Source organism: Leptosomus discolor, chromosome 14 (genome assembly GCF_034619465.1).
Source record: "Leptosomus discolor isolate bLepDis1 chromosome 14, bLepDis1.hap2, whole genome shotgun sequence".
In the NCBI taxonomy this organism is placed as follows: Eukaryota; Metazoa; Chordata; class Aves; order Leptosomiformes; family Leptosomidae; genus Leptosomus; species Leptosomus discolor.
The window spans coordinates 3,691,733-3,717,680 of NC_141404.1; the positions used below are offsets into that span (position 1 = coordinate 3,691,733).

Sequence of the window (25,948 nt, forward strand, 5' to 3'; positions counted from 1 at the left end):
CCAGAAACGTTCACTTTGCAGTGGCTGAGCTTTTATACCGAGTTCCTGTCGGTGAGCGTGGACTTCCCTGCGGAGAGCTGCAGGATGGCTTTCTGTCTGGGGAATTAGAAGCACCCTAATACATGCAGCTTGCAAGCAGCAGCTACGTTTTCTCTTCTTTTTTGCCTAAAGTAGGTAAAATCCATGCTTGCATCAAAAAGATGGTAGAAATAGCTATGTAATGGTTTCAAATGATATAGTACACTTTTTCTTAATCTGGTTTTTAAGAGGGCAAATGCTTTTAAAGTTGGAGAACTGCTGAGCTCCCTTTTCTAACATGGATAGTTGTGCTGTTAAACTGCTGTGGAAGATTCAAGGTCAGGTCCCACCTGCAGAATCGGTAGATAAAGCATTCACCAGAAGTGCTTCAGGGAAGGGCTTTTAAGTCATAGTTGGATAAACACAGACAGTCTGGCATCTGCGTGTCTTGAGACGCTGTTGAAATTAAGTCAGATTTTTCATGAAGTAGCTCCTTCAAGTCTTGGAACTAACGGCATGGGCTGTGGCCAGCTGGGAGAACGCTGGAGCTTTCTGGTTTTAATTGGTTTATTGCGGGGAAGGACTTTTGATCGAATAGAACACTGCGTGCTCTGCTCCTCCAAACTTAAGGCTCTCGGGGTTCCTGTGGCTTGTGCTTCTGTCGTGCACGGCCACGGGATGTGTTCGTGACCTCCTGAGCGCATGCTTTGGTATCCTGCACCTATTTTCCTGCATCTTAATTAGCAAAGGCACAAAATGCAGCTCTGACGGGAGCGTTAGACGTGCGATTCCACGTCTTAGCCACAGGAGGGGTCTCTAGTTCAGTGATCATTCGCAGCTAGGAAGATGTTTCTGAGAAGAAAGGGTTCGAAGCTGTTTGTGTACCGCCACCCAGGAGCCCGGTGGGTGACCTCCGCCGACACCCCCGCAGCGCTGCCATTGCGCCCCGTGCTTGTGCGTGACTCCAGCTGCCGCCCCCCCCCTCTACAGCGTCCCCTCTCCGGTCTAGAGGACAGCCGCCACCCCTCGCACGTGTTGTCCGGGGCGATCTGTATAACCTAGGAACTGTTTTCTGCATGGCCAAACTGCCTGGGGAGGTTAGTCCTGAGAAGTTGTTTCAATGTACTATTGGAAAATAAAGATAACAAACGAGTCGTCCTTAGTTTGTCTTAAATGAGCTCTAGGGCTTTTGTATTCGGCTTTTCCTTAGGTTTTTTTTGGGGGTGGGGGGGGTGGGGGGTGTTGTTCTTGTCACTTCTCAGGACGTACGATTCTGGCCGACTGGTGGGAGGCTGCTGGTTGTCTGCTGCGTGAGGCAGCGCTGTCTCCTCAGGAGTGGTTCGAGCTCTGCTGGTGGCTTCTCGGAGCTCTCCTGGACACTCTCTCTCAATTAGAAATACTAGTTCTGTTTGTGCAAACAGGTCCTTGTCCGAGATGGGCTGCAGGATGAGATCAAACCTTTCTGTTCATATCTGATCATTGTGTTACAATAATCGTCCATCTCACCGACCATCTGAGTGTTGTCGTCTTCAGAGGTGTAATTGTTAGTCCAGGCACAGCTGCTTCGATCCGTATAGTGCAGTGGTGTCACTGACAGCTGCTCTTTCTTGGGATTTAAGGACAAGTTTTACTCAGCCGAATGATCTCTGCTGTTACCTTGTAGAAGACTTACTACTTTGAATTGTTCAGACTTGGGTATTTAAAACTCCATAGGGGTCAACTCCAATGTAAAGGGAAGGGGGGGGATCCAGTACTTTATTATATTGAAGCCCCAAAGGATTAATAGTTCACGTGGCATTTGGTTTATCTTTCCATCATAGCTTCCTAGAGATAAATCATCCTCTAATAAATCTTGAAAAGAAACTGGAGTAGTGCAATGGAGAGAGGATCCGTAGTGAAGAGCCTGCAGCAGGCTTGTCTGCTCCCTTTGAAGGATGTTACCTGTGTGAACGGCTTTGGAAGTGGAGTGGGAAAAGGTAACGCTTCCTGGGAGCCGCCTTATTCTGGAGCAGTTGAAGGAATGGAACCCCAGGACGGGCACTGCCAGTGCTTGTATTGGCTTTAAGGGAGAAGCCAGGCCCAGCTTGCGGCGCTCAGGCCTTCGTCCTGCGGGGGGGCGGGGGGGACACGGGAGGGGACCGGGGGGGGCTCCGCGGGAGCCGATCGCGAAGCTCCTTCCCCCGCCCGGCGCTGAGGCCCCGCTTCGCCTCAGCCGGGCCCCGCCCGCGCACCGCGCCTGCGCACCGCTCTCCCCTCCCAGAGGCGGCCGGTCACGTGACCCTCCGTGCGGCCCGCACCACCTCGCAGCGGGGGCGGGGGGAGTGGAGCCCTCTCCGGGTGCGGCGCCTGTGGGGTCGGGGGCGGCAGCTCGTCCCCTCTCGGCTCCCGGCGGTGGGACACTGTTGTCGACTCTCTGCGGCGCGACAGCGGGGCCGGGGATAGCGAGGGAAGGAAGGACGCGTTTTCCGCACCTTCTCGTCTTCCCCCTCTCGTGTCGAGGTAATGGCTCTGCCCAGCCCCTGTGGACAGGGCGGCCGTGGGCCGAGTTACTGCCGCAGCCCGGGGGGGAGACGGGGCGGGGGATCCTCGGGAAAGCGGCGGGAAGGACCGGCTGGGTACCGCGGTACGAACGGCCTCCTCCTCCCTCTCTCCCGCTCCCTCTTCTCTCCTCTCGCCGCCCCGTGGCGGCGGCGGGTGGGCAGCGGGGAAGCTGTCTGCCCCTCTTCCCGCCCCCCCAGCTGCCGGTAGGGATGGTACGGGCCGGTGGGTCAGTCTGTGTCAGGCGCCCGCTGACACGGGACGGGGCGGGCGAGGCCGGAGCGGCGGTGAGCGGGGCCGGGGGTGTCCGGGCACGGGGAACCTGCGCTGGCCGGTCTCGGAGCGGGAAGGCCGGGCCTCGGAAGGATAGGCCGGCCCGGGTCCGGCTGGGCCTGAAGCGTTCGGGTTCGGGGGCGGTGAGCAGGGCCGGTCCCGACCCATGACGGCCTGAGGCCTCCGGGCACGGGGAAGTTGGGCCCGGCCCGGCAGGGCCTGAGGCGTCCAGGCCCGGAGGTCTGTCAGCCCCTGACCTGTCCCTGTAAGACCGGAGGTATCCGGGCACGGAGGGTCCGGTCCAGTCCTGTTCCACCCCCGCAGGGCCTGAGGTGTCCCGGCTCGCAGTCAGGGATCCGGGCACGGGGGGGGATCGGTCTGCCCTCGTCCCATCCGTGAGGGCGCCAAGGGTTGGTCCTCGCTCAGGTCACCCCTTGGTGGAGTTGTGCTCATCCCTTAGGCTGAGCTTAAGGCCAGCCGCTCCTGGAGGGATGTAGAGCAGGACTTGAACCTACGAGATGCTTTAATATTTGTTGTGCCGATGTTGTGTGCTCTCTCCCTTGCCTGCAGGAGGCCTGACGCATGTGCTGAGCTCTCACTATGAATGCTATTGTTGCCCTCTGCCATTTTTGTGAGCTCCACGGTCCTCGCACCCTCTTTTGTACGGAGGTTCTACATTCACCGCTTCCCCAGGGCGCCAGCAGTGGGGATATCTCTGGGCAGAATGAGCAGGCAGAAGAGGAAGAAGGTGGCATTCAGATGAGCAGTCGGATCCGCTCGCACAGCCCAGCGGAAGGTGCCAGCGCCGACTCCAGCAGCCCAGGGCCAAAGAAGTCGGATATGTGTGAGGCAAGTGTGAAAATCGGTGTGCGGACATCGGTGGCCCTTGGCTTGACTAAAGGGCTCTTAGATTCTCTAATGCAAATTGGATTGTTTAAGAGAGGGGGGGAAAAAAGAGTGAATGGCCCTTGTTTTGTGTGTGTGACTGTTAGTACAAAGAAGACCTCCAAGTCCTCATAAATTGTAACGAGCCAGGACAAGAGGATGAAGGAACTGTTGTTGAGTACGTAGACCTTGACAAGATGGTGTCTTGAGGTCTCTCTAAGCCCTGTGATCTGTGATTCTCCTGTGGCTGAGAAATGCTTCCCTCATCCTTGGAGAGCTTTGCTTTATTAGAATAGGTCTGGTCATTTATTAACAGCAATTTTAAGAGCTTTAAGATTAGGAAACAGGAAAAAATGCAAAAGTAGTTAAAACAGTAGATAAAATGTACGTTCTCAGTTGTTCTCATGCTTGTTTATTATTAGTGCTTGTTCTGAGGTGTTTGTTACGTACTTTCCTTTAGGTTATGGCCAGTTGTGTTAGGCCAGTTGGTTTCAGAGCTGCTGAATTTTACCACTTGTTGAGCCAGCATCAAGTTCACAATCAAATTAAATTGTGGAAAATGAGCAGAGGAAGTAAATTGCAGAGTGTTCTGTGGTGAGGAGTTGGGTTCAAATCCTGACCCTGGCTCACATTTGCTGTCTCCTGAGTTCTTGTGTTCTTATCTATGTGCGTAAGTAACGTTTCCCTACGTTTTGAAGGGAACTTGCAGAGGCTTTTGGAAACCTTCGATAACTGCATGCTCATTTACGGCTGGATTTGCTTTTCTGTCTTCAGGGTTGCCGCTCTCTTGCAGGAGGGCATCCTGGCTATGTCAGCCACGACAAAGAAACTTCAATCAAGTACGTCAGCCACCAACACCCAAACCACCCCCAGCTGTTCAGCATCGTGCGCCAGGCCTGTGTGCGCAGCCTGAGCTGTGAGGTAACTGCCGTGGAGCGCAGGGAGAAACCCGTTTGTGGCCTTATGTGTCGCTTCAAATCCAAGACAGTGCTTTCCTGATCCCGGCTGCTGTGCGCAGCCTGAAACTAGGAGGGAGCGGAGGTGGAAAGACGGACACGCAAGTCTGTTCGTTCCAGGATTGGTGGTAATTTTGAAGGTTCATCTTTGGTAACCTTGAGGGTTCCTTCCTTTCACTTTGTGAGACCAAAAATTTCCATTTCTTGTTTTTTGCACATATGCATTTATTGGTTTTCTTTGTAAGATTAACTGGTTTTGTAAAAACGTTGGAATCTGTTGCTCAGTGCCAAGAAGCATTTGATCTTTGTAGACCATTAACGTTCAGCATCTCACGGAAGTGAAGGGAAAACCTTACAGATAAATGAGTATTTGTGTGTCAGGATCAGCAAAATCCCTTGATTCTCAACAGGATTGTAGTTGAACAGAGCGGAATTCTTAAACACAGTTAAACTGAAGGTTTTGTAGTGTTTGTAGGATACCTCCAGAGGTCTGTTTGCCCTTGGGTTTTGGATAGGAGCCTAAAAAAGGCTTGTTTCATTCACCAAGTGTGTGTTAAAGAGCAGAAAGCTTTGCTCGCTTTATTGCTGTTGAGCTGCATGATGTGTTTAACTACTTTGGCGTACGTGTCCCTCCCCTTCAGGTCTGTCCAGGACGTGAAGGCCCTATTTTTTTTGGAGATGAGCAGCATGGTTTTGTGTTCAGCCACACCTTCTTTATCAAAGACAGCCTGGCTCGAGGTTTCCAGCGCTGGTACAGCATCATCACTATCATGATGGACCGGATTTACCTCATCAACTCCTGGCCTTTCTTGTTGGGAAAAATCAGAGGCATCATTGATGAGCTTCAGGGCAAAGCGCTTAAGGTAGGTCAGTGCACAGAGTTCGTTTGACTCAATGTTAGTAAAACGTTACGATAGCTGAGCTAGAGCTGAGTCAAAAAGCTGATCCAGCTCATGGCAGCCGGGGCGGACGTTAAGGTTGACACAAGGGACGAGAGGACAGTGCGTATCTGGGGGTGGAGGAGAGGAGGAACAGGGTGCTGCCGCTGTCATTTTAAGCCGGTTATAACACAGACTGAACTGCTAGACAACAGCTCTGTTAGAAATCTGAGTTACTGAAGTTGTGCAGGCCGGTGGTTTTGGAGCACAAGTGTTACTTAATGATCATTTTAGTCAATCGAAGTATAAGATGTCCCTTCCCTCTCTTTTCCCGTAACTTACGATGTATTCGGGATGAGGACGCACCCTTTTCGCTTTGTGGTTTTGTTGGGGTTTTTTTTTGGCCCAGCTCTACGTGAGCGCTTTATCTTTTTCAGTCTCTTACACTGCCCTTCTTCTGTGGTGCAGGTGTTCGAAGCAGAGCAGTATGGGTGCCCCCAGCGCGCCCAGCGGATGAACACGGCCTTCACTCCCTTCCTGCACCAGCGGAACGGCAACGCAGCCCGCTCCTTGACGTCGCTGACCAACGATGAAAACCTGTGGGCATGTTTGCATACCTCCTTTGCTTGGTAATGCCACCTGCGTTTCTAGCTTCTGCAACTCCTTCACCAAGGGAATTTGCCGTATTTTGAAAAGGCGGAGATGCGATTTGAGTGTTTGGGTATTTTTTTCCTTGGGGTGGTAGGTTGGACTTTGCTAAGTAGTCTCTGAATTGGAAGGAGCTAAGCGTGGAAAGCAGCCTTTGGGGCAAAAAAAAGTTCTGGTTTCTGTGAAGTAAACCTACTAGTGTGGCTGCTGGGAACCGTGTCTATTTAGGTGGAAAAGGTTTGCAGGATAAAAGTAAGTGTGGAAGAATGCAAGAAAAGATGCTCCTTGCCCCAGTGCGTTGTACCTCGAATTCCCACTTGAAGTACAGCGGTGGTTCACCTGGACGTGCCCCTGTGTTGTGATAGGCAGCGTGGGAGGTGCAGCCATTTGGCACCGTAGTGTGTCAGTGGGAGTCCAGTTGCTCCAGTGCCCAACTTGCTCATCCAGCTTCCCTGGAAAGGTGCCACAGAGAGGATTGCAACGCTGGCATGTGACTCGGGTGGGGGAGAATTACGTTGCACAAAGTAGTCGCGGAATGGTAAACCTTTCGGTGGCGACTTGGGGCGGCAGCGGTTGTACGATGCGTCGGTAGTTCCCACACGGAGGAAAGCGTAGAGATGTGTTGAAAGGAAACTCAAAACTTGTTTAGTGGTTGGATTTTTCGTTGAGCTCGTTGCACTGAGTTTCCTACTGGATTTCTGCACCTGACAGGCAGGCTTAATGAGCGCTACTTCTGCTTCTTTCCATGTCTCCAGGCTTTTGAAAGCTTGCGGTAGCCGACTTACAGAGAAGCTTCTGGAGGGGGCACCAACAGAAGACACCCTCGTTCAGATGGAAAAACTTGCAGGTGAGGTAGAAGTTTCCAGAGCTGGAAGACCCTCTGAGAATGGTTTGGATGGTAAAAGACCAAGTCCTTCCATCAGCATCGTAAGCGCAGCCATCTCGCGTCACTTTACCCTCGTGGTAGTCTCTGCAGTGGCTGATGTGCTCTCGCACGTGGAGACAACTGACAGGAATGGGAAATCAAAGCCCTTGGCCTCGTAGGCTCTCTGCACGCACGTGTGGTCTTTGTGTTTGTGTAGGAGTGTTGCATCATCACAGTGATTGTTCTCTCTGGCTGGGTTGGCCCTCCCCGTGAGTCTCTACAGCCAGAAGAATTTGCGGTCACAACATAGGGACTTCTTGCTCCTTTTTCTAGAAAATTTCTAAAATTAAGAGACGTTTGTTTTTTCTTGCATCGAATTGTTTTGCTAATTAATTTAGACTAGAATCTACAAAACCTGCCTCAAAGCTTTGGCCGTGACCTTTAAAACAAGCATGGAGAACACATAGCTGGTCAAAAGATGGGACTTTGTGTTCTGTAGAAGATGAAAATTCCTTCTTGACCCTTCAGTGGTGGTTATCTCCTATCTGAATTAATGAACTTCATTAACGCTTTGGGCGTGTCTGTGATGCTGGTACTTTCAGTTACTGCGTTCCGAACTCCGTCTTCCCACACAGAGCCACAACCAATTGGCTGCAGCATGAGTAGGCACTTTTGAGGCAGTTCCCATTCCTAGAGAGCAGCCATTTTTATGACCACTCTGCCTTTTTTTTGCTAGACCTGAAAGAAGAGTCAGAAGGCTGGGATGGTTCTGAGGAAGAAGAGAAGCCTTCTTCCCAGCCAGATGTTGTGGAAGGGCAGGAGCTGTCTAAGTGCTCGCCCGAAACATCTCTGATGCCGGATTGCAACAGCTGGAATGTAGCTCACCGAAGGTTGTCTGTCTTCCGCTCTCTCAGGCACATGAGACAGGTAAGAGAGGAGCACAGTTACTCTGATGCCGAATTCTCAGGCTAATAACCTCTTTTTTCTTGATAATGTTTTTTGAAAAGATCTATTTATTTCCTGCAGTCTGCACTTCTTTCCCATTTCTGTGTTCAACACAGTGCCTGCCCAGCTAGTACCATGGTGTTAACTGCATCTCTGAGGACTCTCCCTTTGAGATCACGTGGGCCTCTAGCAATCGTCGGTCACGTGAATCATATGATGTCTCTCAAATTCTGCACTTTTGTTCTTCCCAAGAGCAGTGACAGTAATTTAATACAGAGGTCATGCAGCATCTTCAAAGCCAAGTGTTATTTGTTTAAAAAAAAATGTTTCAGGGGGAGAAAAACGGTTTACAAACAAAACAAGTGGTTCTGTACAGATCTGACTAGTGCTTCCAGTTACCTGACTGAGGGGGAAGGTTCAGCACAGTTGACCCACAATCTCTTTCACACCAGCTTGTTTTCCTGGACGCTCCTGACAAATAACCTCCTGGATTTTTGATTTTTATCTCTTTAGCCTCCCTTTTGTTCTACTTTCACCTCATTTTGGAATGCTCGAAGCTGTTAAACTACACTGTGTTGCAAGTGTGTGCCTTTGGAGGCTTGTCTAAGGCTATTGTTTCATCTTCTATGCCTGAATCGCTGTCGTGAACATAACCCAGATCAGAGAAATGCCTGAAAGTTGTTATCATCTAATAGAAGTTCAGTCCCATTCCAAACAGTCCCGTGTCCTTCTTCACAAAACCGCTGGTTTGGCCAACAAGTGGGCTGACGAATGCAGACTAGCCAGAGCACTGAAGAGTTTGGAGCAACCTAGAAATGAAACTGCTGTTCTTTTAATGTGCTTGATATTGACTTGGATCATTGATTGGGCACGTTGGCAAAGTCGTGCTCTGCTGGTGTTTGTTCTTGAAACCACAGAAAGGGGCGAATGTTGCTTTGCGTGAGGTGACGCCTTTCACACCTCTCAAAGAAATACTTGATCTCGGTGCCGTGGTTTGGAGCTGTTACTCCACGCACAAGACCTGCCACATTTTCGTGTCCGTTTCTGCTGTTCGGTTTAGACATTTTCTTCTGTGGCAGTCACGGTTTTGGCAGGGCAAACGGGACTTTTCACTAATTTTCGTAACCAATGGAGAATGTTTTCGGTTTGGTTTTGTTTGTTTGTTTGTTTTCCCAGGTTCTTGGGGCATCAGCGTTCCGCATGCTGGCTTGGCACGTCCTGATGGGGAACCAGGTCATCTGGAAAGCTCGAGACATGGATCTCGTCCAGTCTGCTTTTGATGTGCTACGGGTAGAAACCTTTTCCTTTGTTTCCTGACTGCATATTTCTACATATATTTCTGTAGTCGTCCAGCCTGTCTCTGACACGTGATCTTGTGGAGAATGTGTGTTAAATGATGTGGTTTGGGGTAGGGAGACAAACCAAAAAAAAACCAAAACCACCGACCTTTGCATGTCTTTGTTGTCCTCAGCAACTGCATAGTCTTTCAAGCTGAGTAAGATAATTCTGATCCCACAAATCAGGAGCATCTGCCTGAGCAGTGCTCCAAGTCTTGACTGGCCCTGGAAGTCCGGGAGAAAATCGTACTTTACTGGTTTAACTCCCGTGTTTCTCTTGACGTGTTCCCTTCCGTCTTTAGACCATGCTGCCTGTTGGTTGTGTGCGGATCATCCCCTACAGCGACCAATATGAAGAGGCGTATCGGTGTAACTTCCTAGGGCTTAGCCCACACGTCCAAATCCCGTCCCACATATTATCATCTGGTAAGAACCTGTTGCAGAACCCTCTCCTTTCCTTTCCATCTGATGTTAAGAAGATGTTTTTTGGGTGGGTTTTTTTTTTTTTTTTAATGAAGTATTGGCAGATTAGCCTAACAATGTTGCAGGAACTAAAACCTGTACCACTTCATTTTGGTTTCCCCATTCCCTTGCCCGATCAGTAGTTGGAAGGTGTGACACCTGCTTTACGCACCGATCATACCATAGCTGACAGTCCTGGCTCCTACTGAGGAGAGGTTCATGCTGGGCCAAATATCGTGCGCTGCCAGAGCTGCGCTTTCTCGGATGTAGCTGTATTTTAGAATCTGGGCCAGTACAACTGATGTCATTTTGGGCTCTTCTTGCTCTAGAGTTTGCGGTCCTCGTGGAAGTTCGCGCTGCTACCCGGTCCAGTCTCTACCCGACTCTGTTTGATGACGAGCAGTCCCTCAACAAGTACGAGTTTGTTGTCACCAGCGGTAGCCCTGTTGCAGCAGATCGAGGTGGGTGATTTGAAAGCAGAAAGAACTGTATCACTGGGGTTAAAAGAGCATCTTGGCACTTAAAGGAGTCTTGAGTAGAAGCCAGGTCAGTATAGAACTGGGGTACTGCTATTTGAGGTGAGGTTTACCACAATTAAAGGATTTTCTTTACCAGATCAGCATTTTGCTTATTAATTTCCAAAAATGAGAAACTAATTCTGTGACATGGATAGCAGCAATTGTAGGGAAATTCTTCTGTAACCCACAATGAACATTTTCTGTCCTGGAATACTTGTGTGTTTATTTGGGGTCAGTCTAGCTTGTGAGGGCCATGACATTACTCATTGCCTGTGCTCCATTTGATGGACCAATACAGAAATGCCCAAATCTTTCTTCTTTTTTTGCCTACTTTGTTCAAGGATTTGAACACTTGAACCTAGAGGTGATTTGAGTCAGATCCATCAGTCTCATATTTTCTGGGAAGTCTTAATTTAGATGAATTGGCGTCCGTGACTGTCTCAAAAGCCGTGGCAGATGGCTGTAACCCTTCCTGCTCTGTCCTCTGAAGATACAGGTGCAATGCAGAGCAGAGACTTACTCTCTCTGTAGTGGGCTTCCCATTGCGGATCCCCCATGTCTAGTTACAGCAGTCTACTTTCCATCTGACCACTGACATGTCCAGAAGCTTCTGGACAAAAGAGATCACTGAAAGGTCTTTTTCTCCACCACAACGTCAAACTTACTAGGCCGTGGAGCGCTGGGAAAGTGGCCTCCTAGGGAATCCCAAAAAGTGGTCCAGGAGAGGAATGCTTTGGGTTGGTTGTTGGTTTGGTTTTTTTACTAAGTATCCTGGAACTGCCCTTAACAAGAGGAACATTAAATCATGAGTAAGTGGAGACTTTGAAATTGAGGTTTTATATTTTTATATATATATGTATGTCTATTGTACAAAGCACAAAGATTTTTCATAACTTTGCATTTTTTTAATGAGCTTTTGATACGGGACTAGAAACAACAAAATCTAAACAACTTCTGTTTAAAAGTGCGTCTGAAGAAAACAAAGGCCCCTGAACCAGGTTCATTCACAAAATTCCATGTTGCTTCTTGGATCAGGTGTTTTTCTAGTGGGATGATCTTTAGCTCCTCTTCCACGGAAATGAAATCAAGGCAGGCCACTGGGCGGGGGTGTGTGTATATTTTTCCACCTTGTAGAATAGGTCGGTTTCTTCCTAACTCGAGGAAGGTTTATTATCTGTGAACTAATCAAGCCAAATTCTGTGTTGAAATTGGCTGTGCTGTTATTAATAGCGCGGCTTTCTGCACATAGAGGAAGCTTTAATGCACCAGACCAAAGTACTGGTGAAAAATGAGCGCAGGCTCGTGCTCTGGAACAGAATAAGAAGTGGAACAAATGTGTTTTCTTGTCTGTAATTCCAGCAGGCATCACAGAATAAATGGCCTAGTCCTTGCTAATGGCTAGTAAAGGTGTAAGTGGGTAACCTATAGCTTGCGTGTCCCTTTTCTCACCTTTTCCCCCTCTCCCTGATCCTGCAGTTGGCCCTACGATCTTGAACAAGATCGAAGCTGCCCTGACCAACCAGAACCTTTCCGTAGATGTTGTGGATCAGTGCCTTGTTTGCCTGAAGGAGGAGTGGATGAAGTAAGTACGGCTACAGCGCTTCCAGAGAAACAGCTTTGGCCCCAGTCCTGGTTACAGCAGAGTACAGGACAAACTTGCAGTCGTGTAACTTCAGCTGAGAGTAGTTGCCTTTACCGTTGGGAGCTAAGCCTGTCGGAGTTGTTCTGCTCTAGTCCTAACTCTCGTTTTGGCTTTCGGCAGTTCTTGACCTTTCTGCCTCAGTTCACACGTCTGTAGGTTACCTACATGATGGTACACGTCTGCCTTACACGCATTAGAGGACTAAGTATGCAAATACACACATGCCTGTCAATGTGCGCTATATTCCAGCGCAGATAACATGCCAAAGAGATGTCACGATCGCACCTTCAGGCGCTACATTTCAAAGACGCGAGTTATATTATAAAGGAAGACCAGACAGTCATGTGAAATAATTCACGGAACATTACAACTTTGTGAATTTACCTGAAGGGCAGATGGGCACTCGATGTGTCTCCCAGGGAGATTCCCAGTTGTCACAATTAATTATTTTACTTTGCTAGGATGAAAAAAACCAAACTAGAATTACGCTTATTACTACTGAAAAGGAGTAATCCCCTTTTTTTAATAACCCCTTTTCTTGTGCTCGTCTTCCCCCCACCTTCCTCATTCAAAGCAGGAGAATAGTTCCCATAGAATATTGTTTGAAGCTTTTATTAACATTTAGTTGTGGTGGGTACCGAGAGAAGCTACTATTGCTGCTCGTTCTCTGTCGGATGTGTGCGAGTCCGTTGTCGTGACAGGAGTTTCTTGTTTCTGCAGTAAAGTGAAGGTCCTCTTTAAATTCACTAAAGTGGACAGCAGGCCCAAGGAGGATACCCAAAAACTGCTGAGCATTCTGGGAGCTGCAGAGGAGGACAACGTCAAGCTGCTCAAGTTCTGGATGACCGGCCTGAGCAAGACATACAAGTCGCACCTGATGTCCACAGTTCGCAGCCCGACGTCCTCAGAGTCCCGGAACTAAAGGGTGCCCAACCTCACTTGCTGCCTTCAGAGAATCGCAGGGAGCCCCGAGTTACCGCTGCTGAGCCTGCAGCATGTGCATTAGGCAGGTAGTGAAACTTCATCACTATCCTTCTGGTCCTCAAACTAACTTGAAGAGTGACTTGAGTCTTTTCTAATTGCTGTGAGACTGGATTAATAAGTGCTAATAAATCGTGCTGCTGTCTGTCCTGAAACTCAGCTCTAGATCTCGACCTCCACACTCAAGACTAAAATACAGCAACACTCAAAGAATCGGCCCGAATTAATGAAAATCCCATACTGTCATCGTTCAGCATCATGGTGTGGCAGTAGACCTCGGTTTTAGATTTTGTCGGCAAGACACGATACCTGTGACAACGTCCAGAACTCCTGGGATTGGATACAGTTCATCTCTCCGAATCCCACATAAATCTCCTAAATGCGTGAGAGAACAAGAACCAAAAATAAGTGACACATCACAGGGTATGGATCCCATGTAAATTATTTCAAACCACTTTATGCTCGGATTTAAGAAGAGACTATTTTCTGCTGTAGCGTAAGTCAGGATATCCCGTCGGAGTCCTGTCACTCCACTTTATTTATTTATATCTTAACTTGAGACAGTTTCAGCATTGGCTTTGGAAATCTTGTCTGGGAGGGAGAATTGTGACATAAGAAGTCTCAAAATGCAGCTGGCTTCCTCTCTAGAGGGCAAAATACTCGCCTTGTTTTGCCTGTGGTCGCAAAACTTCCAGGTAATGAAGATAACCTCACTAGGGTAAGGTTGCTGGTGTTCTGTCTTCAGAAATAGTTTTCTGGCTTCCTAATTAACTTAAGCGGAACAGATCCAACCTGTAGGTGCTCCCTTCTTATGTAACTCTATAGTAGCCATTTTTGCTTAATAGCTCACGGAAACATTGGTGCATTTTTTAATTACCTAAACAGATATTCCTTATCTGTACTGTAAGGAATTACTGTTTCTGTTGTGAAGTCTCTTTTTTTGTGGGTTTTGTTTTTGTTTTTTTTCCTGGATCATTGTTGGGAAAACTTGACGTTACCGTAGACATTTTTAACAACCTAGAGGCAGGTTTTACCAGGTGACCTTCTACACTCATCCAAACAAGACTCGAGCTCAGAAGGGATGTTCCAACTTGTCACGAGTTCTGTTCTTATATATAAATATGCAAGTTGATCTTTGTCTGGAACATCTGTAAAACGGCAACAGGCATTAAATCTCATTAAGAGCTATTTTTGTAAAACGGACAAGGCCTAGTGTTGTGTTCATTTTCCGCGTGTGTTGGGGTGGGGGAAGCAGCAGCTGATCCACACGGTAATTCCTGCATCTTAGCCTTGGTCTAATTTACAGAATTTACCAGGTATTTTCCTCTTAACTTTGTATGATTATTTTCATGTACATATGGAGCAAGAGGTGCTGAGATATAATTGAAAATTCGTGACTGGACATAAAACAACCACAGGATATTCAAACAGCAAAGAGGTGCTTGGAAAAAGGCATTGCTTCAAAAAACTAACCACTTATTTAATTTCAGGTTTTGCAAAAAGGCTTGCATTTCCCAGTTGTCAGTAAGGGAATACGAGACAAAAGAGGTGCTCAAGCTCTATCCACAGGAAAGGAAGCTTTGAATAATAGATGCGTCTTGCTTCCTGCGTGCTAGGTGCTAGTTATGAGAAGAACAAAGCCCGCTGACAGCGCGATAAAAGCGACAGAATTAGAAAAGTGGGGACTGGTAAATCAGAATTTCCAGTGCAAGGTCTGTGCTCGCTCTCGTGGCTACCTTTTATGTGATCTAGTACGCTTTATTTTTGTACTTGATAGCTATTTAGGTCCAATTCAGAGCTGCGTAACGCAGCAGGTAAGGCGTTATTTGGCATTTAAACCTCGATTGCTGAATTATCTTTTACAGAATAGCTCTCCCCAGCCATCCAACGTTAAAATCTAGTCTATCTAACCCCCAGTTGGTGCATCAGCACCCGTTAGCAAAGCCCGTCTTTCTGAACAGAGGTGTGGTTCCTTCCAAAATGGTGAAAAGGCGGTCACGAGGTCAAGCCCGAGGCTTCATCCTCTTACACAAGCCAGGGGTGAGTTGTACACAATGTTGATCGCTCTCTGCCCTCATCTGCAACAGGGCTGTGTCACGGACAGCCAGACCCTGGAGAACGTGTCCTTTTTTGAGGCAGGGCAAAGAAACCACTAACTGAACACTTAGAAAATGCCCATAGGAAAGAAGGGGGAAGAGCTGCTAAATCTGTGAACCCAGGGCTCCTGCATAGCATAAAACCAGATGCGCTTGCCTGCCAGAACAGATCTATACATGGGATTACCAAATCATTGTCTGGGCAAGTTCCCGCAGCTCGCAGATTAGGCCCCAGGCATTCCTTTTGCCATCAGCAAGGGCTGGAATGTGCACGCTCCTCTTAGCACAACTTAATTAACAAAAAAACACATCTGCAGCCATCTTTCACCACCCTCTGAACTTAAACTGCTTAAAGCAGGATGTTTCTTCATTCCGCCGTGATTTCCTTTTCTGCGTGGCCCCGCAGCATATAGCTGGGAGGGAGGTGGGAGCAGCAGTGAGCCCCCCAGCTGCAGGCTGACAGAGACCCGTTGCAGCCAAAGCGGTTTTGCACCAGTCCTACCACCCCTGTCCCCTCCGCCAGGCACGATCCAGCTTCAAGGATCTGGGGCGGACACGCAGTGCAGCCGGCTGGTGTTCGGGGGAAGGGGTTGGAGTCTGCCGCTGGGCCTGGAGCAGCTCTAGGAGTGCCCGTGACCCCTCTTTCCCACAGCTCCCGGGGCCGCTCGACACCTCCCCCCCCCGCCCCGGCCGCGGCGGCGGGAGCCTCCCTCAGGAAACTTCCCGCCCGAGCCGCGTTCCCCTCCTCAGAGCGACCGCGCATGCGCCGCGGCGGCGGCGGCATGTGGGCGGCGGGCGGGCGGTGGCGGGCGGGCCTGGCGCTGGCGGCGGCGGCGCTGGGCCTGGCGCTGGCGGCCTGGCGGCGGCGGCGGCCCCGGCCCGTGCGGGAGGTGCTTTTCTTCCCCTCGGCGCCCAGCTGCACCGAGGAGCTGTGGGCCGAGGTGGTGGGGCCCGGTGAGGCGGCCCGGCCCTGCTCCTGCCCGCTACCGCGGCGCGATTGCTCCCTCAACCGCCTCCTGAGGCGGCTCCTCTCCGCCCGCCGCTCCCTCGAGATTTGCCTCTTCGCCTTCTCCTGCCCACAGCTGGGCCACGCTGTCCAGCTCCTCCACCGCCGCGGTGTCCGGGTCCGCATCATCACCGACGCGCAGTACATGGGGCTCCGGGGCTCCCAGATCGGCCTCCTCCGGCACACCGGTGAGGTGGCCTTCCCTTGGCAAGGGGCCTCTGCGGGGCCGGGTCCTCGGGATGGCTGCGGCCTGAGTGATGGGTTGGGTTACGGCTGAAGAGGTGGTTGTGTTTTTGCAGGGATCCAGGTACGCCATGACCAGGAGAATGGTTACATGCACCACAAGTTCGCTATCGTGGACAGGAGGATGCTCATCACGGGCTCCCTCAACTGGACTGCTGACGCTATCCAGAAGAACCGGGAGAACGTGCTGGTCATGGAAGATGCTGAGTATGTGAAGCCTTTTCTGGATGAGTTTGAAAGGATTTGGGAAGAGTACAATCCCAGGAACTACAGATTTTTTTCCAAAGACAATAAATGATTGAGTTGCCTCCCAGGGCTGGTAGGGTACTTAACAGCTAGCATTCACGGGCTTTATTGTTATTATGTATAAACATCATTGTATTATCCGTCTGGGTGTAACTTAGGCCAGCTGTCTGCCCTAAAATGCCACAGGTCCCTTGCCGTGGGTCGTTCCCCCTAGCACAGGAATGACCCAACTGTTTGGTGAGTTGTTTGGTGAGGATAGCTGTGATAGGACTGCATTTGTAGAGCTTAAAACTACGGGCAGGCTGGTTGCTGTGCCCTGGTGCAGACCAGGTATGTTCATACGGTGCTGGGTGAGTGTTTGAATGGTGAAACCAACATTTTCCAACTTGGGATGCTGCAGAATGGAATTGGAGCCTAAGGGCTTCTCTCATCGCTAAAGATGAGAGGGCTGCAGCACAGCCAGAGTTTGTACAGAGAGATTTAAGCACCTCAGTTACATTTCTTGTTGGCATTACTTGTTGAAAGTTTGTATAAAGGACATTTGTGGGAAATCCAAAGACAGAAATGAGAAGTACGTTCTGTGCACACGTTTCCTTTGGTTTAAGATTAGCAGAGCTCCAGAGTAAAAGCGTGAGAACAGATCCAACGGCAGCTCAGCTGCCAGCAAGCAAGTGTAGGGAAGCCTGGAAAGAAACGAGAGAAACTGTCCTTTGGGGTCAGTTGGTCTTGAGAGCGGCCACGGCTGCGGGACACCGTGCTGGTGCGGTGACTTCGACTGCCGGTGCTGGCAGCAGCAGGGTGGGGGGACAGCATGTGGATAGCAAGAGGGAGGGAGGGAAGAGCTCTGTCCCTGCAGTTCAGGGTGGAACAAAGATGGGGGTAAACTTGAGAATGTCAATAGCTTCTGTGTAAGAACTTTATACTGAATCATCTAAAGGGCCTCAAATGAATAAAGGTCTGAACGTTTTGCTACCAGTTTTGCTTGACAGCAGTGCTATGATTTGCACTACTAAATAAACCCTTTTCACAGAAAAACTTGACACCATCTTCTGGTTTTTGCACCCCGGGCAGTCCTTGGGGGCTGGATGTTCCAAAGATCCAAATCACGAAAATTTCCTGTGCATCCTTCGGTGTTATATACGGGGAATAACATCACCAGATTGCAGATGTGCTTTGTTCTGTTCGAGGACATTGGCGTGGGTCTGGGGGGAAAAGCGTTACCGCTCTGTGCTGAGGCAACTATGGAAGAAGCTGAAGAAGGTTGTTCTCTAATAAACCCCGCTCAGCAGTGTTACGTTTACACTACTTTAAACATCTTAGTGCTATTAAAATGCTACCTGTCGCCTTTTCTTTGTGAAGTGTGACTATAAAAGCAATCAGCTCGCACGTTTTCAGGCTGTGGCCGCTGCTCCCTTCTTTCTGTAGCAGTGTCCTTGTCGGAAAAAACCACCTCGCTACACAGCACGCAAAGGGTGGTGCAAAAATAGTTTATTACGATATAGTTAATGTAAAGTTAGGTAATTATATTTACAAAATAAAAATGATCAGCTACATCCATGGGAACCTAGCATGTCACACAAGATTTTATAAGGAATAAATACTGTGAGGAAAAAGTGACGTTTCTATTACAGGGAGCAGTTTTAAGTGGCTCTTAAAAAAAGCGTTGAAATAAACTGGAGCAGAAGGGAGAAGGGAAGGGGAGAGGAGCTCACATGTACTGAGGAACGGCTGCCTCCAGCACCCATTCCCCTTTGCCGAGGGAAAAATACCACCTGTGAGACCTTATTTCCTGGACTAATCCGTGGGGAAAATGCCCCTGAAGAGGCCGTTTGCCCTACGAGTGTACAGGGCACGAGGTCAACTGTGCTTCTTCCTCCTCCTCCTCCCCACCACCCCGCTGTGATCGTTCCTGGAGCTGAGCCGCATGGATTGCCAGGAGCTGGGAGGCCGCAGCGTCCCGGTGCTGCCCGGGTCCCGCTGTCCCTGCTCGGAGGCGGAGGGCTGGCCGCCGGAATGGGAAATGACTCTTGTGTCCGCATTGCTCACAATCCCTTCGGGCTGTTTCCAGAGCTGAGCGTGGTGCCTGCGTGGGTTCAAATCCCGAACAAGTCCCCTTCGGTTACGGGGCGGTCGTCGGTTACGGCGGTGCTCAGAACTACGCCGAGCCGCCCGCTCTCGTTAGGACGCTAGAGAAAGACCGACCAATAGTACCCAAACGGCCGGTGCCACTACAGATCCCACCCCCAGACTTGCAGAACTTCCTTCTCTCTCCCCAAAACTTCAGCCTTTCGATTAATTGATTAAGTGATCCAGAACTCCAGGTCCCAGCGGGTGGACGCGGGTCAAAGACTGCGCCTTCGTATCGGCTTCCTACTTACCGTAGTCCTTGGTATTTTACAACGTACTTTGCTGTCTCCAGGACGAAGAGGGAGCGCTCGTGTCAATCCTGCGCACAGGCAGCGTGTGAAGAAAGCGTGAAGAAAACAATTGTCACTGCACTCATGATGTACCAGCTCACGGCCAGCTGGCTCAGCTCAGGCGGTACCAACTTGTCTGGCTCATCAGGTTCCTGCGAGGAAACCCCACGCCCTCCGGTTTCTTTCGTAGCCTCCAACCGAGGCCGGGCGAATTGCTGGGGCTGACGCCTGTTTCCAGCCCACGTTTGCATCCTCTCGTACGAAAGGGGCGGTACTGCAGGATCCCGGCGGTCCCACTCAGTAGTAACTACGTTGTACAGAAAGTTACGGTCGAAGCTCCGCGCTGGAGGCTGCAGCGCGTGCCCGTGCTGCCGCAGGACGCGTGTCTGCGGCGGGGTCTGGCGTTCCCTTGCAAAGTCCCAGAGCGCCTTGAAAGCGCCGCACGACGCGCCGGTGCCTGCCAGAGCCGGGGGCTCGGCGCTCGCTGCAACGGCCCCACGCGACTGCGCCAGGAGAGCGGCGCCTGCTCGGCCCCCCAGGGGGTCACCACTGCTCTGGATAACGCCTTCGCACGGTGTGAACGCCACTATCAAATACGAGATCACCCAGTTCACCGGCTGGACAAAACCCCCCCCTGTTTATAGCGCAGGAAGGTTACAGTGCTCAAACAGACTGTGCACAATCTTTGGACAGCTTCAAAACTGAAGGTGTAAGTCAGCAGAAAAGGTTTGAACAGGTATTTGTAAGTCACCAAACCCGACCGAAGCGGTTTCTCAGGGCAGCTGGGGCGGGCTGGACACGCAACACCGCGTGTTAGAACAAGATTTAAAAATCAAACCCACAGCTTCGGTCACAAAAGAGACACACCCCACCCCCCCCCCCCACGAATTTCTGAGTAATAAATATTTACATTGCGTGCTTTGAATACTATAGAGGTTTTAAATTACTTTTTTTTTTAAAAAAAAGAGAAGAATAACAAAGCTTTTTGTGGGTTTTTTTTTAAAAGAAAGAAAAAAAATACAGAAGAAAGGCAAGCTACACCGAGTGTGCATGTGCTTAAGTGCTCACAACAAACTAAATACTGCAGCCGAACCATGGGAAAAAAAAAAAATGCAAAGGTGTAGTGGCAGTGCAATCGAGTAGAGAGCTGGTACAAAAGCGACACGTTCTACGATGCTGGGGGCAGCGCTGGTAACGCAGTCCAGTCCCCCTCGGCTACAGGGGAAAAAAAAAAAATGAGACTTTTGTGGTTTGCAAGTCAGCACACAATGCTGCTTTTGAAGCAAACGGATGCAATTTGCTTCTTTTTATATGTGGACGAAGAAAAGGCCGTATGTAAAGAAGGATTCGCTCCGTTTCAGGGGAGACGGTGCAAATGGGAGGAAACTTTGATTAGAAAACCCCCCACTTGGCGCCAATTAGAAGGCGGCTGTGGCTGCGCCTTCGTTGCCCTTGACTTTTCCTAAACCTCACGTTTCAGGACTACCGCGCGTGCAGAACAGTGTAAACCGCCGCAGCTTGCGGTTACCCCGGCCCATGCACCTGGGGAAGCAGCACAGCCCGAGGCCACCATGGACCCCATCAGCAGGCGAAGCCCCCGTGCAGACGGACTTTGAAAGCCTCCAGGGCAGGCGGGGAGCTCGCCCTCTCTTCCCCGTACCCTTTCCTCCCTCTCCACACACTTTCCAATTTAAACAGCCACTGATTTAGCTTGAAAGATGGAAGAAGCCTCGGGCGGGACGAAGCAACGGGGTAACTAAGGACCACTGCTATCAGTAAAAAGCTTTCCCGCTGGCTTCCCCCCCCCCCACCTCCCTCATTTTAAAGCACTGCTCTCTGCAGAAATATTTCTGTTTTCAGCTGGTGCTGCAGGTTCTCTCTCTTTCTGCAACGTAAAGGCAGGGAACTACCGCCCCTGGCTTTGGAGAGATGCTTAGGCAGCTGCCAGACTGCAAGCGGAGCAGAGCCCGGAGGCTGGAGCACAGCCTCCAGCTGTCCACCCCAGCTGTCTGCGTACCACAGCATCGTCCCTCCTCCTTCTCCTCCTCCTCCTTCTCCTCTTTGGGACCCCCAGAACTCATAGCTACCGCCCTAAGGCAGTGTATGCAGCTCCCACCCGGTGAAGTGCTGCCCCGAAGGGTGAGGTTGATCCTGACGATGCCAAGAGGCCACTGCTCAGCCCCGCAGGCACCTTCCGTACAGCCGAGCCAGGTTCCCTGTTTTCATTTTCAAGGGAGCCTAACTCCCCAGTGGAAGACGGCTGCTCCTACAAGCTACACCATATGAGACCACCACCACCACCACGTTCATAAAAGACTCCTTTGCTTAGCGATAACCATGACCTTCTGCGCCAAGATGAATGGATTTGGCTTGTCAGGCATCGCTGTGACCCCCACAGCTCCCCTCCTGCCATCGAACACACCTTATTTCAGCTATACCTGGGGTTAGTGCCAGGGTTGTTGGTTTTCTTTCCCAGCAAAACTGTCTGCTCTGCATTTCTCAGCTCTCTGAAGGTCCAGAGAAGCTGCCCAGTATGAAATAAAAGTTCCCTGAGAGCAAACCTCTGAGCAGTGGATCCCCGGGTCTGCTCCTCTTCATACAGGAGTTTGAGCAAACTTCAACTCAAACCCTTTTACAGATGTTTCAGGGGGGTGGGGGTGATGGTGATGTGAGGACTGACATTTTGTGTACAGTAAGGTAAAAACAAACTAGAGGAAAGGGAGGAGAAGAAAATCCAGCTTCACTCCTGGCAGTGCCTCACGGGGAGATGCAAAACACCGTGTGCGTTGCCTCGGGTGAAGAACTGACACAAGCGGCCCAGAGGTTATATACGATCCCTCGCTTGGAGTATGGGCACGTCTACAGGAAAGGAGCAAGAGCTGCACAAGGGTTCCTGGGTGACCTCCTCCACTAAACATCAGTGTGTTTTTATGTGTACAAACAAGCATGTTCCCCCCACGGCCTCGCTTCACAGGGCAATTTGGGGCCCGAGTCCAAGCAGAAAGCACATCCCTGGACCCTCCCTGTCCCTGTGCCACTGCGTTTTTGTCACGCTTTCTTCTGCCTTCCTGCACAACCCACCACCGAAGTGCTGCCACCTTTGCCAACGCGCTGCAGCGCCTTTCTGCCCTTCCTCACCCCTTTAAAAGAAAAAAATAATGTATTTACACACGCTGAGTCAAACGCTGGGGCTGGATCCCCACCCGATCGCTCTGCCTGTGCTCCCCGCTGACCCCGCTGGTCTCTACGTTAAGCAATAAGGCTCGAAGCAGGGGCACTGGCAAAGAAGTCAAGTGCTCTTAGTTGCGAGGGTCAATCCCTAGTCCCAGGCAGGACACTAAGCTGCAAGAGAGAATTTCTTGGTAAGAGCACGCGCACAGCAGAAAACAGCCCTCAAGATGCTCAGTGGCACGATCCTGTATCAGAAAGGGTCCATCTTGTGTCCTCCACACCACCGCCGTGCCAGGGCAAACAGCAAGGTACATCCTAACTTCTAGCCCTCACGCTTAAAATCAGCAAAGGAAGGACGCCAAGCAAGAGCAGGCTTTGCTAGGGGACGTAAGGAAGGGCAGGGTCCACAGGGCGAGAAGGAGACCAGCGCGTGTTCTGCTCGGTTGGCTAAAAAGGACAAAGTCTCACCATATGCCTTGAGAGAAGAGGAGGAGGAAGAGGAGGATGGCGTCCTCCTGGAGCCAGCGACACCTTGTAAGGGAAGAGCAATGACGATGACAAGGCCTCCAGGCCGTCCTACTGCTGCGTCCCAAGGCCTCTCTGCCAGGAGGTCACAGCTGCCAGAGAGCAGAGCTCACCACGGACCCGGAGCAGCCAGGGGGGACGTGTGAAGGTAATCCCTGCTGAAAGCTGGGCAGATGACTTCAGATGGGACCAAGCCAGGCGCCTGGGCCAACCACCTCCTGACACGGTCGGAAACGCATATACAATATGCAAAACGCAGTGGATGGAGTCACCATCCCACCCAATAGCCCAAATTTGGATGAACCTGAGCCACAGCACTGACGGCTCTGCTGGTCCTGCAGTCTGCTCTGCTTGGCAGGCGCTGGTGTCCCTGCTTTAACGTAACGGCTGCTTTTAACCGCTCGTAGGTGCCACTGAAGTGCCACGTTCGCAGCTGCTGCGAGCTTGGGGACCTGAACACGCACCCTTCACCCCACTGGGAGGTTACACCGGAGACCCAGTCAAGTGCAAGATGCCGGCAGGGAGAAAGAGAGCGAGACAGAGAGAAACAAGAGAGAGAGGTGGGGAGAGAGAGAGAAACCCTGCACCCAACTAGTGACAAGGGACCCTCTCCTTCCAAAAGCGGACTTCTAAGCACAACACACGCGCCCTTGACCTGGAGAAGGCTGAATTTGGGAAGGGCTACAACCAGGGAGAGCTGCATCTGGATCTCGTCAGCTGGAAGGGACGCAGGACCCCATGCCACGGCTATACAAAGCCACTGCTACGCATTACCAACACACGCAGGTTTATCAACAGCCTACGCTTTAGATGGCCGTTAGCCAGCTCAGCGTGGTGACAGCGGTTATTTCCACAGCTCCGGGACAGTGCTAAGGTGCCCGCTTCCACTTTGGGGCTCCCCAGTTTGGACTCCCATCATGCAGGCAAGAAGCTGATGGTGAGCAACTTTGGGTGCACAGGCCATATTCCTCCAGGGTGGGATGGGAGGAGGACTAAAGCGGCTGCTGACTGATGGGGGAAAGCAAACACAACGCCAGGAGCAGCACTGAGACTCCTGGGAGCGACCGATGGAGAGGTGGTCCAGGTGGGTCATGGCTGGGAAGCTCCTGGGTCCTCCAATGCTCAGATTACGGAAAGCTTGGATTAGGGTGAGCAGTTGCCCATCAAAACATCCCCGCTGACAAGGAAAAAGCCTTTGTGTCCGAGTGGTTGAGCATCTTCCCACCCTGCTCTTATCTCCAGGACTTCCACGTACACCCAGGGACAGATGACAGAGCATCACAGCAGGAGAGCGTCCCTGTACGTGCTCTGCCCGCGGCACGGTGCTGGCATCTTGGCTGGGGACAAGTGGGGCTCCTACGAGCAGGAGCGGAGCGCTGCCACGCGCTGCCGCGAGTGCCCCGGGAGGTGTCAAACCGAGCGCTTGGCCACGGCAAGGCCACAGAAGCTGGACGAGAGCCTGAGTCACTCCGTGGTTAGATGATGTCACCTCCTGAGGGTCTGACGGCTGAAATGGAGGCTCGCTGCTCCGAGCGGGAGGATGAGGGCGAACTCTCCGGCACCTGCCATGGTCCAACCTGGTAGGATTGGAGATCCAGAGCTGCCACGTGAGTTTACTCCAAGGCCTGCGCTTGTACCGCCGCCTAACCGACCCAAAAATCGGCCACGAAAGCACAGAGCTGCCTGCTTCAACCACGCGTTCAGCACCCGAAAGAGGAAGCTTTGCTCCACGTGAAGGCTGGGGCGTATCTTTAACAGCCCAGCCCGATGTGATACGGGTTGCTTGGGGCTGGAAAGCCAACGTGCCAGAGTGCTGCTTCAGCCCTGCTCCGGGCCAGGGTGATCGGTGAGGCAGGACCTGAGGTCTTTACAGGTGGCATCTTGAAATTTAGCCCAGGATGATGCCACCATGCCTGGGCAGCCCTGCTTCTTCTAGGAAGACAGCCTCTGCTCGGCTGGCCTCGTGCTGCATCTAGTGCTACCAGCTCCCTCCACTCACTTTTAGTTTGTTTCCGTTTAACGGCCTCACGGTGCTAAATTGGATGCTTTAAATACAAAAGCTATTAGGACTGAGAAGGTCTGAAGCACATACTGGTTTTGAGACTTTTATTTCAGGAAAAAAGATTAAAGAATTAAAATAGGAGCTGCCCTGCTGACAAGAAGAGTTGAATTCAAGAAGCTGATAAAAAAGGAGCATTATATGCATTGAGCACTGTGCATTTTCAGTCAATATTGGCTCTACTTTCTACTCTACTTTCCTTTGACTAGGAAAAGGGAGTTTCACATGCGCACAGACCCTGGGATACACGGGACTCAATGAGAGGAAGGGAGTAACAGCAAAAAAAAAAAAAAAAAAAAAAAAAAAAAAAGAGAGTGCTGGGCTTGATCTAACAGAGGCAAGAAAGTGATCTTACAGCTTGGCCCCCGAAACACCGACTCCGACCACCAGCGAGACGGGAGGCAAAGACACGCCGATGGGGCGGACTCGACGGTGCACGTGAGTATCTGCAGCTCCCTACCCATAACCACCTGGGCAGCCACCGAAGCTCGCCGGGCTTCGGTATCGCCTACATTCAGGATACGGCACAGTCACGGGGCAGGAGAATCATTTCTTGCATCCTTCTCCAGCAAGATGTCAAGTGGTGCACCTCCGGGCTGCGTACGCCGGCACGGACTTGCGCTCCCCGACAGCTTCCCCCAGACCTTTTCCCCCCCCCCCCTTGTAGGTGCAAGTAATGCAATCGAGATCAATGGTTAGATTAGGCTCCTGGTGTGCTCTGAGCACTGGGTCTCTTGACAGCAGTAAGAGCTAGGTATGGCCGATATACCACCCAGGCCCTGCTTGCATACCAAAACGGTTGGTACGACAGAGCTAGCTTATTAACAGGCTACTGAGCCTTAATACTGACACTTAGTGTAATGGTTTACAGTAAAGGAAGGGTTCTCCTACAAAGCGCTGAAGAGAGGGGAACCCCCCCCCCACCCCCTTCCCTTCCTCTCCCTCTCAAGAGTCTCTGGAGCGTCTCACAAGCAGGGAAAGGAGCTGGGGAAGCGAGGGGGCGGCAGGGGGCACCGCCACCGCGGCGCCGGGTCCCGTCGGGGGCGTCAAGACGAACGACAGCAAGGACAGTCGTAAGGAACGAGAGACAAACGGTGCTGGTGCTGTGCTGCCTCAAGCTGGGAGGTGCGCGTGGTCAAGCGGAGCGGGGAGAACTAGTCTTTCTTCAAGTCCCTGGATTCAAAAAGCTTCAGGCGTTCTTGCACAGTCAGGCCTTCCTTCAGACTCTGGGAGAGATAA

At 51.0% G+C, this 25,948-nt stretch overlaps 3 protein-coding genes across 7 annotated transcripts in view; 2 read left to right on the forward strand and 1 right to left on the reverse strand.

The window, feature by feature from the left end:
* Nucleotides 1–2,520: 2,520 nt before the first annotated feature.
* Nucleotides 2,521–14,134, forward strand: FLCN (folliculin). Of its 3 annotated transcripts, XM_086473028.1 has the most exons (12): nucleotides 2,521–2,628; nucleotides 3,523–3,678; nucleotides 4,489–4,635; nucleotides 5,312–5,533; nucleotides 6,017–6,177; nucleotides 6,952–7,043; nucleotides 7,798–7,988; nucleotides 9,183–9,296; nucleotides 9,646–9,769; nucleotides 10,135–10,266; nucleotides 11,800–11,905; nucleotides 12,686–14,134. In XM_086473028.1, the coding sequence occupies exons 1-12, from the start codon at nucleotides 2,521–2,523 to the stop codon at nucleotides 12,885–12,887; spliced, it is 1,755 nt and encodes a 584-aa protein (XP_086329154.1). In that variant the 3' UTR covers nucleotides 12,888–14,134. The 3 variants fall into 3 exon arrangements, with proteins under 3 accessions (XP_086329154.1, XP_009956630.1, XP_086329155.1); XM_009958328.2 differs by lacking the exon at nucleotides 2,521–2,628 and having other exon boundaries at nucleotides 3,241–3,678; XM_086473029.1 differs by lacking the exons at nucleotides 2,521–2,628; nucleotides 3,523–3,678 and adding an exon at nucleotides 4,362–4,384.
* Nucleotides 14,135–15,824: 1,690 nt separating this feature from the next.
* PLD6 (phospholipase D family member 6) lies at nucleotides 15,825–17,318 on the forward strand. Its single transcript, XM_009957000.2, has 2 exons — nucleotides 15,825–16,236; nucleotides 16,348–17,318. Exons 1-2 carry the CDS (start codon nucleotides 15,825–15,827, stop codon nucleotides 16,587–16,589), a joined length of 654 nt encoding a protein of 217 aa, XP_009955302.2. The 3' UTR covers nucleotides 16,590–17,318.
* An 8,395-nt stretch (nucleotides 17,319–25,713) lies between these two features.
* Nucleotides 25,714–25,948, reverse strand: part of MPRIP (myosin phosphatase Rho interacting protein) — an 80,980-nt gene continuing 80,745 nt past the window's right edge. For all 3 annotated transcript variants that reach the window (XM_086473287.1, XM_086473288.1, XM_086473290.1), the window contains one exon: nucleotides 25,714–25,935. In XM_086473287.1, the coding sequence (XP_086329413.1) occupies nucleotides 25,864–25,935 (72 nt within the window). In that variant the 3' untranslated portion in view covers nucleotides 25,714–25,863. The remainder of the gene's footprint in view (nucleotides 25,936–25,948) is intronic.

Coding starts and splice junctions, on each gene's coding strand:
- FLCN (XM_086473028.1), top strand. CDS start 2,521: ATGGCTCTGCCCAGCCCCTGTGGACAGGGCGGCCGTGGGCCGAGTTAC. Junction 4,636..5,311: donor TGCGCAGCCTGAGCTGTGAG/GTAACTGCCGTG, acceptor CCTCCCCTTCAG/GTCTGTCCAGGACGTGAAGG. Junction 11,906..12,685: donor CTGAAGGAGGAGTGGATGAA/GTAAGTACGGCT, acceptor TTGTTTCTGCAG/TAAAGTGAAGGTCCTCTTTA.
- PLD6 (XM_009957000.2), top strand. CDS start 15,825: ATGTGGGCGGCGGGCGGGCGGTGGCGGGCGGGCCTGGCGCTGGCGGCG. Junction 16,237..16,347: donor CGGCCTCCTCCGGCACACCG/GTGAGGTGGCCT, acceptor GTGTTTTTGCAG/GGATCCAGGTACGCCATGAC.